General features: G+C 37.4%; 1 protein-coding gene and 1 pseudogene across 1 annotated transcript; one reads left to right on the forward strand and one right to left on the reverse strand.

Moving 5' to 3' along the window:
* Nucleotides 1-2,256: 2,256 nt before the first annotated feature.
* On the forward strand, nt 2,257-4,270 carry LOC126605338 (uncharacterized; annotated as a pseudogene).
* Nucleotides 4,271-4,301: 31 nt separating this feature from the next.
* LOC126605337 (probable methyltransferase PMT27) lies at nt 4,302-8,948 on the reverse strand. Its single transcript, XM_050272709.1, has 8 exons — nt 7,154-8,948; nt 6,909-7,058; nt 6,094-6,364; nt 5,865-5,975; nt 5,518-5,692; nt 5,163-5,435; nt 4,873-5,067; nt 4,302-4,790 (listed from the first exon to the last, which is right to left on the reverse strand). Exons 1-8 carry the CDS (start codon nt 8,651-8,653, stop codon nt 4,568-4,570), a joined length of 2,898 nt encoding a protein of 965 aa, XP_050128666.1. The 5' UTR covers nt 8,654-8,948; the 3' UTR covers nt 4,302-4,567.
* Nucleotides 8,949-16,089: the final 7,141 nt, after the last annotated feature.

The raw sequence follows: 16,089 nt of genomic DNA on the forward strand, positions 1-16,089 counted from the left end.
GACTTTTGACCAACCAAATCAACTCTGATTTGGTTCTAAAAGGTCTCTTTTGAAAGCATAAGTCGTTCCCAACAAATCCTCAGAAGAAATATTCCTCAAAATATGCCATCTTTGACCTTCAAAATATCCAAAACGTCTATAAACATCAATTTGGGAAAGTTGTGCATTGGGCCTTCTTTTCTTCGCCACGGTTAAACGGCTTGGTAGAAAAAGTTGAAATTTTGAAGAAATCATCTTGAAGGGCTCACGAACATTCTCCAGTTGGAATCACTCTAAAATTCATTTGTTTGATCACGTTTTTCTCTAGAGGAAGTCGAATATCCTACTTTGAAAATACATAACACAATATCAAAGTTTTATCAAAATAACTAAAAATTAATACTAACATTAGGGTCAAGTATATAGAATATTATCGACTCATCATCCATTGTGGACAATAACCCTGTGGATTGGCAACAATTTAAATCCAATCCCCCTAAACCCCTCCAACCCACTCGAGCAATTGGATTTTCAACAGTCAATAAAATTTCAAACCTTCCCAATTGCTAGATGATTGGGCCCATCTGGACTGTTGATTTTCAAATCAACGGTCCACGTTTTCCGGCTTTAAAAATTTAACAAAAAAAAAAAGAAAAATCAGAAAAAAATTAGAATGTTATAGTTGGGCCACCTGTCAAAATATGGACGGTTGGATTTCAATTTTTTTAATCCAACGATCTAGATTAATTAAGGTTATAAAAAAATTTAAAATTTTAAAAATAATTAAAAAACCAAAAAAAATTTAAAAAGTTACAATTTTTTTCTATAAATACTCTACCATTATCTTCCACCTTACACCACATTTAATATTTTCAAATACTTTCAACCAATTTTTCTCTGAAAAGTTTCATACACTTTTGTTGGCAAAAAAATGGCTAATGATGTAGGTGTGAAATGGTCGATGATTGAAGATGTTACGTTGTGTTCTAGTTGGGTTCAAGCTACTCATGACCCGATTACGGGTAATGAGATGCACTTGCGAGAATTGTGGAAGAGTGTTCATTCTATGTTTTGCGAGAATTGTGGATAAGGTGACAATATATTATTTATTTGTTTGTATATACCCAAATTGACATTAACTACTTTGATTGTAATTTTTTCTTCTCCTGCATTTTGTAGACACTTCAACCACAAGCTTCGTACAATGCCAAAAAGAAAAAACAAATCATTCAACAAGTGGGAATGTTGGAATATTGTCAAAGGTTGCCCCAAATACAAAATTGTGTATGTCGGTCCAGAAGTTGTCATGAACAACACCCTTCTACACTTTACACCAGATCACTACTCGCATATTCATGAAGGCGACATGAAACAAGTGCCAGGAGCGAGCCTTGAAGAAGTGTCGGGGTCGACCAATTATCCACTTAGAACTCAAGGTAAGAAGGCTTCAAAGAAAAAAAATGAGTTCTTCCAGGAATGATTATGCAAAATTTATGGAAGAACTTGCTCGCCAAGGTGAATTAACTTTGGCACGGGAAGTGGCTAAATTTGAGGTTGATAAGGCTAGAGATGAGGCAAAAGCTCTGGCTACTGAGAGATTATTTCACAGTAATGAAAGAGAAAGAGAGTTACTTAGGTAATAAAGAGAGATGCTTAGAGAAGAAAGGAGCGTTCAACAAGATCGTGAAATTATGAAGATGCCTGTAGAAAAAATGTCTCAGAATTTTAAATATTTTTAGAATTCGAAAAAAACGGATGTGATGCAAGACAAGGGAACAAGTGGAGATGATCGTAGCACTGAAGATCCTAGTACCACATATCCTAGCACCACAAATTGGTGTGATTGCTAGGGAATTTGTTGAAAATCGGAGGCCATAAGTTTCTATTTACTTTGGATTGTAATTTTGTATTTATTTAATTTAGTAATTTATGTAATTTCATATTTATTTAATTTAATACTTTATGTAATATTTGCATTTAGTTAATTTGGTATTTTACTTAAAATAAAATCATATCCAAAATTATAAAATAAAATTATTTTATAAAATAACAATAATAATATTTTAATACAAATTGCTTAGACCATTCGATTTAGAGGTGAAAATGCAATAGGCAATAATTGTTTACTAAAATCAGTTACTATTCAATCAAGGAGATTGAATTACCTATTGCCAAGAAAAACCTTTACACAATGAATAAGACTGATAACACATCAATTAATTTATAAATTTAATTTAAAATTTTGGTCTCAATTACCACAAAACTTCTTTGGGGGACTAGACGGGTCAGGAAACTAGGAGCCGTGGCCGTGGCGTGTATGGACACAGCACCGCATCGTCATTGTCTGCGGGAGCTCCTACCGTATACCTCAGGCGCTAACCAAACAGAACGTGGCAAAACCAGAGAATGCCCGGACCCACACGATGTTGGCCATGAGAGGAGGAGCTATAAGCATCCGAAACACCACCAGAATCAACCCCCAACGACCTCCACCACGCCTACCCCTCTGCGCGCGCACCACCATCCAGCACAACTCCATGGCCGACCGCAACGGCGATGCGGCAGCAGCAGCAACGAAGACTCGAGTCCCTCAACCGATTGAAGCAGCGAAGCCGAAAGAGGAAGAAGCAAAGTCAGCGGAGAAAACACCTCCGCCTCCGCCGCCCGAGAAGCCGGAGCCTGGCGATTGCTGCGGCAGCGGATGCGTACGGTGCGTGTGGGATGTGTATTACGACGAGCTCGACGAATACAACAAGCTGTACAAATGTGATTCCAACTCCAAATAGCTTGAATTCGAATTGATGCTGTAGATCTTAAGATAATTTTGTAACCAGATTTCAATTCAAAGATTGAATATTCACAATTTGTTCAGATTGTTTTAGTGAATTTTGGTTTTTTTTTTGCCTGAATTTCTCGATGAAAAATTAAATTTAGAAGAAAAACAAATAAAAATTGGGCGAATGTGATGAAAAGGCCTGCCAATTAATGGGCCCGGCCCACGGATTCTGATATAACGGGAAATGATAACATGTTTTGGAATGGCGTAACGGCGGGATCGCGGTGTCGTGGTGGGAAGATGCGTAGGGCAGAGTTATTGGGCGGTGCTGTGATCGCGGCGGTGGCGGCGACTCTGCTACTTTTTGGAAACGGCGTCGTTGTGGAGGCTTCGGCTTCGTCTTCGTCATCGGCGGCGTTCGTGCAGAACGCCATCTACTCCAACAAGATTGCCATCTTCTCCAAATCCTATTGCCCGTACGTTCTCTCCCTCAAACTTTGAAAATCGTAAAGCAATCAAATTGTAATTTCAGAAGTATTAGTAGCTCAATTTTATAATTTTGAGAAATATTTGTTTGCATCTTTTCACTAATTTATAAATTACTGATCTTTTGGTCTGAGATTACTAATTTGTATCAATATTTGTTTGCATCTTCAGATATTTCACTAAGATGTTCATTTCTGTGCTAGTAGTGGGTTTATTGCTTTCTGATTTCACTAAGATATTTATTTCTGTTTAAGCAATGGTTCGTAATTTCGGCGTAAATGTTGCCTCTGTGTGTGTTAAGTGATTCTGGAATGAGGATTCTGTCATTGTGTGTTGTTTTTGTGGCTAGGTATTGCTTGCATGCCAAGCGCATATTTGCTGAACTACATGAGCATCCGTTTGTTGTCGAACTTGATCTTCGAGGTATGAAATAGTTACGTCTTTTTTGAATTTTTGATCAGCTGCTTATGTACAATGCAATAAGGGTTTGGATTTAACTCTCGAAACATATGTGTTTAGATGATGGAGCTCAAATTCAGAGTGTTCTTCTAGATGTCGTGGGCCGAACCACTGTCCCGCAGATTTTTGTGAATGGAAAGCACATTGGCGGCTCTGATGGTGAGCTCTCATCTGTGTTTGTGCTTGTTTTCATGCTTTTCGTCTGGCATTGTTCCCTTCAATCTGCTTTTTTAATTCTTTACTACAATTCAGACCTCAAAGCAGCAGTTCTGAGTGGCCAGCTTCAGACTCTTCTTAGTATAAAGTCGAGGAGATATGTTAAATGAAGAAGCACGAGCGCAGATGCGAAGCTGCATATGGGGATTAATGAGTTAGTTCTCTGACTTTGATGTACCTAAAATGATAGTGATGTAAAACATAATAATCGGTGTAATGTTGAATTAGCACGACCTCATCGATTTTCCACAACATTTGAGAAATTGTATGCATTTGATAACCAGCAATCTCGGTTTTCTATTTTTGTCACACTAAGATTTTCTGCAATCCAAATTGAAGGAATGGATTCAACAACTGTTTCTTTTGTCGATGACACTGATACAGAAATGATAACGCCTTCGTTTTCTAGGTAGGTGAATGTAATGTTTATGCGTCTTGCATTTGAGTTTTCAATAATTACATGTATCTCACAGGTTTACATGCATTTAACAACATGAACAAATACATATCAATCTTGTTCAGTCATGTAGCAAAACTAGATTGCATCCAAATTGACCACGATGCTAAAAATTGGTTAGCACATCACTAGTTCCGGGGTACCAACAGTTTGAGATCACGGTATATGAGCTGAATGCTGTGTTTCTGTGTATGTTAAGAAGAATCTCTATCTGCATATGTGGTTGGCCGCCAGTTCCCTTTCTGCGCACTGAGCATTCCTTCTTGGTTTTTGGAGACGGTTAGACTAACTTCCCAATGCAGGGACTTCAACAAGTTCTCAACCTCCCCAATTGTGCTCGACTCATCCCGGACTATAAACTTACCTCCTGGTCTGACAATCCGATCAACCTCTGCCAGTACCGGAGCAAGTTTGCATCTGGGAAGCAAAAACAGGTACATCTGGTTTACCATGACTTAGAGATCATAGAAATGAATAGCAACATGGATTTAAGTTGTACCTCTTTTTAAGCTTTGAAAAGAGATGATCTGCATGAAGTAGGTCATAGGTTCTGGGGTAAGTGCTAAACGATTCACACCAGTCATGGTAAATTCCGAAAAGACCCCGTTCGTAGATTATGGGGAGTGTATCTGGTGAATCTACGTTCACCACATTCATGACCCACACTTTAAGGTCCTTCAGAGCTGCAGCAAATCTGCAGTCGTATGAGCACAACTTAGTTGAGATTACCACTTAGAATTAAGTAAACCTAATTACATTATTAAAAATTCATCGATAAATTAGCAGTACCCTCCATAAACAGCTCTCATATCCATACAATTTCTGACGTTCGACCAGTTGATACCCAAACTCTTCATGTAAGTGTTACTGATAACACGTTTCCAGTGCTCGTAATCTGTTGAAAAATCTTGGGGTGCTGGCTTCCCATAGATGCCCATTTGGGAGCTGTTTAACCAGTAAGGCGGAGTCTGCAGGCGACTAGGCCACTTCTCAGGCCATTTAGTCCCTCTCTCCGATTTGTCTGTGGGTACCCGGTGCATGCATCCCTGTAGAGGTACGTACCTGTAGAGAAGTAGGTATATATAGCCCTGAGTCATGATAAAATTAGACTACGAAATTCGGTCATCAAGGGAAACTTAATTACCAGGCAGCATTCGGGTCATCATCGTTTTTGCACATAGGAGGCTGCTTTTGCTTTCTTTGGTCGTAGCATTGATTTGAGGTTGGTTTACGGTAGACGGCGGCCGCAACTAAATTAACCTTGTCGTTCTTGATGGCTACAACCTCCCAACACATGGAGGCCGTCAGTGCAGACATCTCTACAAAATTGAAACGTTCTCTATATCAGTTTTGATCGTTGCCTCATTAAATAGGGGAAATGTTCGCTTATCAAATAGTTCCATGTTTGTTGTTATCAAACTGTCAATCAAACGTAACAAGAGAACATTCCTCGTTAAGCTGTACTCGTTCATAACAAATTCGGTACCCTACCCTTCCAAATTTCGATATCCTCTTGTTCCTTCCTGTAAACAGGAGTGGCTGACCATACAAAGTAACCCCCGGGCCGCAGAACCCGGTTCAATTCCAAAAGAAGCGTACCACCTGCAGTGTCATAAAGAGGAAACCCTAACAATGTGAGTGTTATAATAAATGTGTGTGCCCTGTTAGTCAAATGCTTATGCCGTCAGACTGTGAACCTAAACCACACATTTTGACAAACCTTCTCTGTGCCAAGGGACTCTGCATCTCGCACAATGCACGACATCGAAGACCCTGCTGGGGAAGGGCAGCCTCTGAGAACCCATGACTGCAGAGATTGCGGGTATGCCTCTCTCAAGGGCAAACTGGACTTGAGCTTCGTGTTCATCTTTCGGTGCAAACGACATCGTTAGAACATCTCTGTCGAAGAGATATCCACCAAAGCTTGCAACCCCACAACCAACGTCCAATATAACTCTAGTGTGCTCACCCCATGCGATGTTCGGGACTGCCTGCATGCAACTTAACAACATTAATCATCTATTTGTTCCTATGTTATTAGCACTCAATTTCTACCAGACATTAACTAAAAGCTTATTTTATACATAAAGATAATTAGTAAAGACCGATGTGCGGATTATCACAATTGAGCATACAGCGGCGGAATTAGGAATACGTGGACTGGTCACGTACTTTCATAAAGAGCGAGGGTACATGCAATTGAACTGTATTGACTTGAGGTTGTATGATATCTAAATACAAAGGACATATGTTTCTTTGTGAGAGTCGTTCAACTTGTCACGTGATCAGGCTATCCTACTGAAGATTTTATCTTTGTAAACGCAATTGATATAACATGTTCGATTAATATAATTACTGGTTAATTGACACATTAACTGTCATACAAGCCGGTCCGCGGTTCTGCTGGGGGCGTGAACGGATGAATCATAAGAGCCATATATCTCTTACCGTCACTCATGAAGTGTGATTACAAAAACATTATTTCCAATTTTAATAAAAAGTAGAGGATTTTGATCAAAGATGAAGGATGCTTACGTTTTGAAGGAAATCGATGTACACGAGGGCGCCATGTATGAACTGCGTCCCGCCGCCGGGAAACGTCAAAAACTCACCGGAAACCTTCACCCAGTTCTGGTGGCCCTTCACCTCCGCCAGCAACGTGTGCGGCACATTATGATACCATATCTGCCAGACCACAACAAAAAAGTTACACCCCCACAAATCCCGCCGTTCAAATAATTCAATCACACACGATCCTACAAATCTTACATATTTCGCACCTTGTCTCTGCTTTTCGGCCACTCGATGGACATTTTGTATCCGTCCGGTAGTGGGACCAGGCACGTGGGCCCCTCCTGCCGGCAGTGCCGCTCCCGGTGCTCGAAGTGTTTGGTCGAACGCAGTTTTTTCAGAGCCTTCTCGTTGTCCAAACACGGTATATAATCCGTACCCGCCGTGACGTTGCAGAGCTGCCACGTGTATCCGTAGATGCCGTCCTGACCGTCCGATTCGTCCTTGCGCCTTTCCTTCTCGTTCTCCGACTGCGCCGCCTGCGTCGACCACGACTTCTTTGACTCCTTCGACTCCTTCCGAACAGTGTTGTCCCCGCTCAATAGCGAATCGCCCGAGTTGGACTCGGTTGCCGGACCCTTGCTTTGATTGGTTGCATTGCCTCCGCCGCCGCTGCTGCCGCCGTCCTTCTTCTTCTGATCGGAGTCGGAGTGCTGCTGGGTTTTTTCTAGGTTCTTTTTGTTCTGATCGGAAGGTGTTTGTGAAAAGTTCTGATCGGTAGATTCCTTGCTCTGTACTTGAAAGCTGGCAACTGCATTGCTCGTCTCGTCCGAGAACTGCAACTGTCCGCTTTTGGTCGCGTTGTATTCCCAATTCTGTTGCTGCTGCTGCTGATCGTTTTGGGATTCTTGCGATGAATTCCCCTGCTTCCCATTGCTTAGAAATTCTTGTTCTTGCTGTTGCTGTTGATCCGACGATGCTGCATTTTGCTGCTGATCTGCATTATCCGATTTCTTATTGCTTTCGGAATTATTATTCTTGTCATTGTTGTTTGTGTCTTGATGCTCTTGTGAATTGCTCTTTGAATTGTTCGTTTGATCGTCGGTTGTGATAATTTGATCGCCGTTCTTTTCGGATTGATCGTCGGCACCCTTCTGTTTTTTATGATCAGATTGATCGTCAGAATCCTTCTGAGTGCCCTGTTCATCGTGGTCTGCTTGTTGTTGGTTGTGTTCCACCACTGAGCCGCTCTGATCCTCAGCCAATTGGGTCTGGCTGATTTCTTTCTCCTTCTGATCTTTCTGCACTTCGCTAGAATCTTGTTTATTATCACCGCCGCGGCCTCCGCCATCGCCAGTACTACTTTGGTCTTGCTCTGATGAACTAGTACTACTACCACTACCATTTGTTGAATTGTTCAGCAGATCATCGGATTTGATGGCATCGTCGGGGAGATCACCCGGGTTGTCTTCAAAAGCCTTCGGTGTTTCGTTAATAATATTGTTCTTGTTATTGTTGTTGTCGTCGTCATTGTTTGTGTTTTTGGTGATCACTTGGGCCTGAGTATCATCCGACGAAGCATCGTCTGTGGAGGAGGTCGTGGCAGTTCGAGCACTTGTGGAGGTTTGCGGGACTCCTGAGTTAGAGTAGTTGAGCATCCACACGGCCAAAACGCACACTGATATGAACACCATAATCGTCACAGTAGAAGCGTAAGAATTCGACGACGAAGATCGCTTGTTGCTGCGCGACCTTAAACCTAGCGCCATTGTGCTGTCTGTGTCTTTGCGATTGGGAGAGAGAGATCATTTGAGTTCTGTTGTTTGGAAAATAGGATGTGATTAGTGTGGAAGTGTGAATTAATTATCTGAGAGGATCTGTGTTTGTGGAGGAAGATGAAGTGAGAGAGAGAGAGAGAGAGAGAGAGAGAGAGAGAGAGAAGGACGCATTCCAAGTTGGAATGTCTCAAGATCCAAAGGAGTCGGACAATGGAATTTGTTATACAATCAAATATTTGGGTTTCCATGCAAACTATTCCAAATATTGCAATGTAGGGGTGGGCATCAAACCCACTCAACTGACCAATCCGAATTGTTTTGGTTGGTCTGGTTTGGTTTTGATCAAGAAAAAGTAACAATTTAAATACCGAATCCAATCGATTTATTTTTGGTTTGGATCGGTTGGGTATTTTTTAAACCGATTAAAACTTAATCGAACAAATCATGTATCTTTTAATTATTAGTTAATGTATCTTACATACGTCAACTTATTATAAGTTATCTAGAGGTCTTACCATACACATGTCATAAGTCTCATCATATTATAAGTTGTAATAACTATTAACAATTAGGAGATTTATATTTATCTTATCTTATGTGAGGTTGCACTTAATAAATTGTTTGCTACATCATGATATTTTATTTAATTGAAACATAAAACTATCTGACTTGATAAACTTTTTATATTCCGAAAAATTTAACCTTTCAATGCAATTGAAATGCATGAAATGTGTGGATGTTTAAAAGATTGAAACTCTTGAAATGGTGAACATATGTATTTATGTGTTGAATAAGCTCAAATTGACTGACCAAACCAAACCGATTAACAATGGTTTGGTTTGGTCTCAAAACTATTGAGTACTTATTAATTTAGTGTTTTTGGTATCAAACAGAATTAAACCGATACACGCGCTCACCCCTAATTGCCTGCAATGTAGTGTTCCCTTGCATGCGCTAGGGCCAGTCCATATAGTTTGGGAGGTAGAAAAACATGGGCCCTTGGCAGCCTCTTGTGGCACCTTGAAGGGCCCAAGTCTGATTTTGGGAGAGGATGATAATGAAAGTGGTGGGTTTGGTCCATGGTATATGCCCACAATAGGATCATGAAATCTCAAAATTTGTGGTTGTTATTTGGAGATTTGATTAAAACCCAAACCCCAAAACGGGGGAGTGCGACAGTATGAGAGTCAGTCTCATGTTAATTTATGAGTCGGTTGATGTTTATGATTGAATTAAATAACATACTGAATTCAACGTAAGATGAATGAAAAAAAAAGAATGTCAACTTCCAAATTTTGTTAAAGTTAAAATTTGATATCAATCTTTTCCTTTCACATGCATGGTCTAGTGAGTTATCTACGAATCCATAGTTGTCGAACAAGGTCCTAAATTATTTCACACTGAAGATTCTAAGCCCCAAATCTCGACGAAAGCAAATTTGTGCCTTGACGCCTTTAGGGCTCATTTAGTATTTAGGATTGGATTTAATTCATAACTCGTTAAATTCAAGGTTTATTGAAATTAGAGTTGTATGATTTTTATTTCTTCATTTGAAAGGATTGGAGGGCGATTAGACATGAAGGTAACTCATCTTTTCTAACCCTTTGGCCTCTGATTTTGGGACGGATTGGAAGCAGAGGCATATGGGAGTAGGGACCAAGGTGGTCCTAGGGCCATATGAAGTCCGAAAAATATACATATGAAGGTCTTCTGAGGATTCTCTTAATATTTGGTACTGATCTTTTTTATGCCTACTAAATGTTTGATGTAATGCATGCTAGGAATATCTCGATAGGTTGTGTCGACAACACTCAACAAATTTTCTCTATATCACTTATTAGATTCCTTTGGCATATGCCGTTATATGTTGAGATGTGTGCAACATGATTTGGTTGACGACAACAAGCCCACTGAACATTCGATCAAATGCCATAGTGAATAAGCTGAATTTTTTTGTTCTACGCCCTTCTCGCTCTATTTCTACCTAAAAATCTTGTATGGAACATTGGGACCCCAAGGTTCAAATCATGAATCCGCCACTAATTGAAAGGGGTAAGTTTCAATAATGGGTGATATTCATCTTCGACCTTCAAATTGGACACAGTATCTTCATTTCTTCCTTCAATATACCTTGAATATAGTGAGTTTTCCAATTTAATTCTAGACATCAAACGATACTATAGAGTACTCTTCATCAATAGTTAGACCCCCATGTATGTGCAGTTGAAGTTTTTGACGTTGAGTACCCAATTCCTATTGGGGTGTGATATCCACACACCATATTTTACTTCTCACACACCTTTTTAATTTTCGGCCGTCAGATCGAATGAATTGAAGAAGACCAATGGACAAAAATTATCAAGAGGTGTGTGAGAAGTAAAATGAGGGTGTGTAGATAGCACACCCCTTCCTATTTTGAGTACCCAATGCTCATCCTTTATCCTTCATCACATAAAGTACATTTTGCTTGAATGAACACAAGATCTTAGATTGACAATTGTCATGTTGAACTCAAAATAATCAGAATTAGTTGTCATGTTAAAAGTGCTCATTCGTTATGTTAATTTTCACTTTTTTTTTTGCTTTAAAATAAAATTTGAAATGAAAACAACTTAAAATATATATTTTGTTGCTTCAAGTTATTAGCATTCATTAATTTTGTGTCTTTCTTTGTATGTTTTTTCCACATTTCTCTCATGTATTTCCCTCTATCTCTAACACAAAATAAAAGCTAAAAACTAAAAACTAAATGATTATCAAATAGGACCGAAATTGTTGATAAGTTGAGTTTATTCTTGGGTTGCCCTAAAGATTTAATAATGTTTTTGTGGTCGAACTGAAGCTAGAAATGAAAAAAGTTCTTCAGACAACGACTGCATTGTAACCAAAGAAACAAGAACAACCAGATAAAACGTGCGAAATTTAACGAGAGCATTTTCATTTTCAAACTGACCGGTCAAGGTATGTAGTTATTTATGTATCTTTCAGGACCCATTAGTTTAAACACCATGCGTGCTTGCTTGTATAAGATATTGCAGTCCTTTCTCCTTCTCGGATGACTTGGAAGAGGAGGAAGGGCAGGCCCGTCCTTGTGATCTTCCTCATCAGGATAAGAGAGTTTATCAGACCCAGAAACGGACAGGTAACGACCATCCATTGCCTCCAATAGTATTAAAGTTTCAATTTATAAACTTTAAAAGTAACCCTAGCTAGCTATATGTCTATATATCTATAAGAAAAGCGCCAAATTTGAACCCATACCATAAGCTACACAGACTTTGCATATGATCACTTAATTACATGCATGCAACCCAGGTGACAGCACCGCCCTTTCCAAGGGACCTCACCTAGCTATAATCCTCATCATCTCCAATTGGCCATTTAATACTTCAGTACTATAGTCAGATCTAATCATATTGGTCACCACCTTAATTACACGTTTAATTAGGTCATTTGGGTAGTTAACTACATATCTTAACTATTACTAGAGTAATATTTTAGCCGATTATATATTAATAGTGTAATAACATAACATATCACATATAATCTGATACAGGTGTCGGTTGGATAGGCTCCATATCAAATTCATAGCCATACCTTGTCTATATATATAATCGCCATCGCATCCTTAATATCAATTCAATCATATTAATAATACCACCTTCACTACAAGTTTACTTGGGACATTTTAGTAGTTAACTATCGGTCGTTCTATTACTAGAATATAATAATCTCTTACTTAATGCATTAACAATCTAACAACACAACACATCTAATAAAAGAGTAGGGTTTGGAGGCTCCATCAAACTCTCACACAGTCGAACCTGCTCGTAAACAAGTTTGGTTTGACCTGATCAGCTAGGGTTGTGGAGCTCGAACAACCCTAATGTTGAGTCTTACATCATATGGTTAAGTTAAGCCCTACTAACTAAATATAATTACTTACTAACAAATTCACAAGTATTAAACCAGTTATCTTTGTTTGATCACGAGAGAATTATAATAATTGTTGTTGCTCTTCCCTACCATCAAATAAACTAATAAAGTAGAAACTAATTACTTGATGGGTAACCCATTGACTTGGATTACGATATCACAACACTATTCTGAGTTTGATTTTTATTGATATTGCATGTCTTTATCTCTTTGATAGTCAGCCCTAAAGAGATTTCGAAACAATATTGACGACCAGTAGAACGATAACAAGTGGTTTATATACATTCAGCTATTATCTGGGTGTTCAAGCAGTAATTCCACATACTTTGTTTAAAAGAACATATAATTAAGTTAAATTCTACCAATTTTTAAACTACTTAATTACAACAACAACAAAAAGAGAAGAAAAAACTACTTAAATAAGTATCAAACATCTTGCGTTGCCAAATAAGGAAGTGATTTTCACATACTATTTTTAGTGTCTCACACACTCCTCTTTATTTATGATCATCAAATAAGATAAATCATACATAATCAACAAATAAAATTAAACAAGTGTGTAAAAAAGGTTAAAAAAATATGTAAAAATTATTTCTCGCCAAATAAACTAGTTAATAAAAGAAAAAATAAATGCCATACTGAGACAGATATTTTATATTTATATGGATACAAAGGACTAACTGAGAAATTTAAGCCTTTTTAACCGATTCTTATTTAACATTTTACTCCTTCGAAGTTCGAAGTAACCAAAGAAAAAAAGAACAGGGTATCAAAGGATAAGGAAAACTAAAGGGTGGTCAATTTATACCATTTACTGAGTGACTTTCACTACAAAATAATTACTGAATAGAAGAAAATAGTCTAATATATAGTGCACGATTGTGAACATATTATATAATAATTTAAAGGTGTTGTGCCAAAAAATATAAAAATAAAATAAAAAATCAAAAGGATTCATGGCAAAAGTTTGATGTTACCGTAGTACTATTTGGGCGGTGCATCACTTTCACCATGTACTAAGTGGGATTTATTGGATGGTATTTATGCTCTGCCTGTCCAATCGAGGCAATTTAATCATGAAAATTCCAAAGGCACACTTGCATCATGTTACCAGCATTATCTACCATTTACACAACTAATTACTGTTCAGTTTTTTACAAAATTAATAATTAAGTAATCAAAAGTTTATACTTTGAAAGATGAAGGAGATTCAGAATAAGTGTTCCATTTAGTTGAAGTGAACCCAAAGCATCTGTAACGGAGTCTTTAAAATGTTAAATGGACAAAAAAACAGTGAATATTGAAGTATATACAACTCCAACGCTGCCCTTATTATGAGAGAGGATCCTCGCCGGATTCTCTTTGTAAGGATCTCGGAAATCCTTCAATCACATTCGTTCATCATGCATTGTGCGTTCAGGTTTCATCGAGTATTGTTTATATTCAATTTTAAATAAAATATTTACAATGATTTCTGACTGCATAATATACGATGAACGGATATGATTTAAAAATCATCACTTCTTTATTATCCCATGTATCGAGCTTGATGTTGGAATTGACATCATGAAATGAAGACGTTGCATTTGACATCTCCCTTGGAGATGTACCATGCTACCACTAAAGAAAAATAGAAAAGTTTATTTGAAACTTAGAATGACAAATGGATTAAAGGCTATTTTTGCTAATTCTTAAGTTAAGTAATGTTATTTACACATATACAAAATTGACACGCTTACCAGTACTTTTTCTAGCTATTAATGACTCTACCTATTAAGAGTGTTTTAATTTTATGTGTTTGAATTACATTACATTTTAAATTTGTTTTATGTCCTAAACCACAAAGGTGGTTTACCAAAAAAAGAAAAAAAACCACAAAGGTGCAATAATTCGCTAAAAAGAAGCTTCATGATGGAGGTCTAAAATTCTTTAAGACAAGCTTAAGTGGCAAAACGTGACCATTTCTACCTAATAACAACGACCGTACACAAAGTTAAGATAATCATCTACATCTGTTTAACTAGCAACTTTGGAACTTAATTAATCAATTTGAACATCCAAGAGATTCTCTCTCTGTCTCTCTTTCTGTGTGGGCAGTTGTACGTGTCTCCATATTTGCTTGCATGAGATTATAGGCATGCCATATATTCTTTTTACATCATTTCAATCCCTTCACATCTTTCATAAAGGTTTATGCGTCATGCACAGCCCTCTTTGATGCTTTTGTTATACGTCTCTATTTCTTAATCCACAATTTTGGTTGGGAAGATAGACTTTATGAAAAGTTATAACCTTCTTTACTTATTTTTTTTTTAATTTTGAATTTTAACGAAAATAACAAAATAAAGAGTAAAATGAATAATATTATGATTAATTGTTTAATATTAAAATATAATTTTTTGTTAAAGCGAAAAATACCAAAAGTTTTTCATTAAAATTTCATTTTTCTTATCCAAGGAATAGTCAAGCATAACAAACCTCCCTCCAAACACAAACACCAGCCAAAATTTATTAGATAATTATTAGTGTTTGTAATTTTGTTCATAATCTTTAACTCAGATGTGCATTTGTGAACAGTTGATATTATACTTATCGGTGTCCAATCACGAAGTTGAGTCCTTTATTCTTGCATGTGTTGTAGAAACCTTGGTGTTTATATTTTGGAACTGTTGTAATAATTTTGAGATGTCATATTTCATATTTTGTTTTAATTATGATTTTGATTGGCTACCTAATCTAAGACTTTCTTTAATTCTTGGATGTTCAAGTAAAGCATCTTAAGTAAAATTCCCCTTCCTCATGATCAGGGAATCTTAATCGTGTGAATGTGTATTGGGGAAGGAGGGTTCTCGTTCCATATCTTTCCCAATGTAGAGGTCCAAATATCGACTAAATTATGTGTGAAACAAGAAGGAATATTCATTTGAGCATTTGGCTTCCTAGGATTCTAGTTCGTCTTATGAAACTTCATTTAAATTGAATTTGTCGGATCTAATGCTTGAGGAGATACTTAGATTGATTATGGCACTTTTTTCTTTTTGGATGAAAATAGGTTTTAAAGGTTTCAAATTACTAGGTTTATCACCTCATCGATTATTAAGACATGTTTACTTCTTTGGTGTGAAGATAAGAAGAAAAAGAAAATAAAAGAAACACGTGTATAGGATAGACAAGCCGCACTTTGATTATTACATACCTTTATATTTGAGATCGTCATACCCAAAATCAATGAACCTTTATTGCAAATTTATTTCTTATAAGTAAACATCCTCTAAATGAATTATCTTTAATTAAAATGCATGCATATTTCACCATCTATTTGGAGAAAATGTTACTTTTTTCTTCTTTCATGTTTTCGTATTGCCTAATTTCTCCCAAGTCTATTGCTATTTCCTTCCTAATATATATTGAAATAATCCACAGCTCAGACTCCCCCTACTCATGACCATCACACATACAACAGCTCTTAAATGCTTATTATCTTAAAGTAA

This window comes from Malus sylvestris, chromosome 15 (assembly GCF_916048215.2).
Source record: "Malus sylvestris chromosome 15, drMalSylv7.2, whole genome shotgun sequence".
NCBI lineage: Eukaryota > Viridiplantae > Streptophyta > Magnoliopsida > Rosales > Rosaceae > Malus > Malus sylvestris.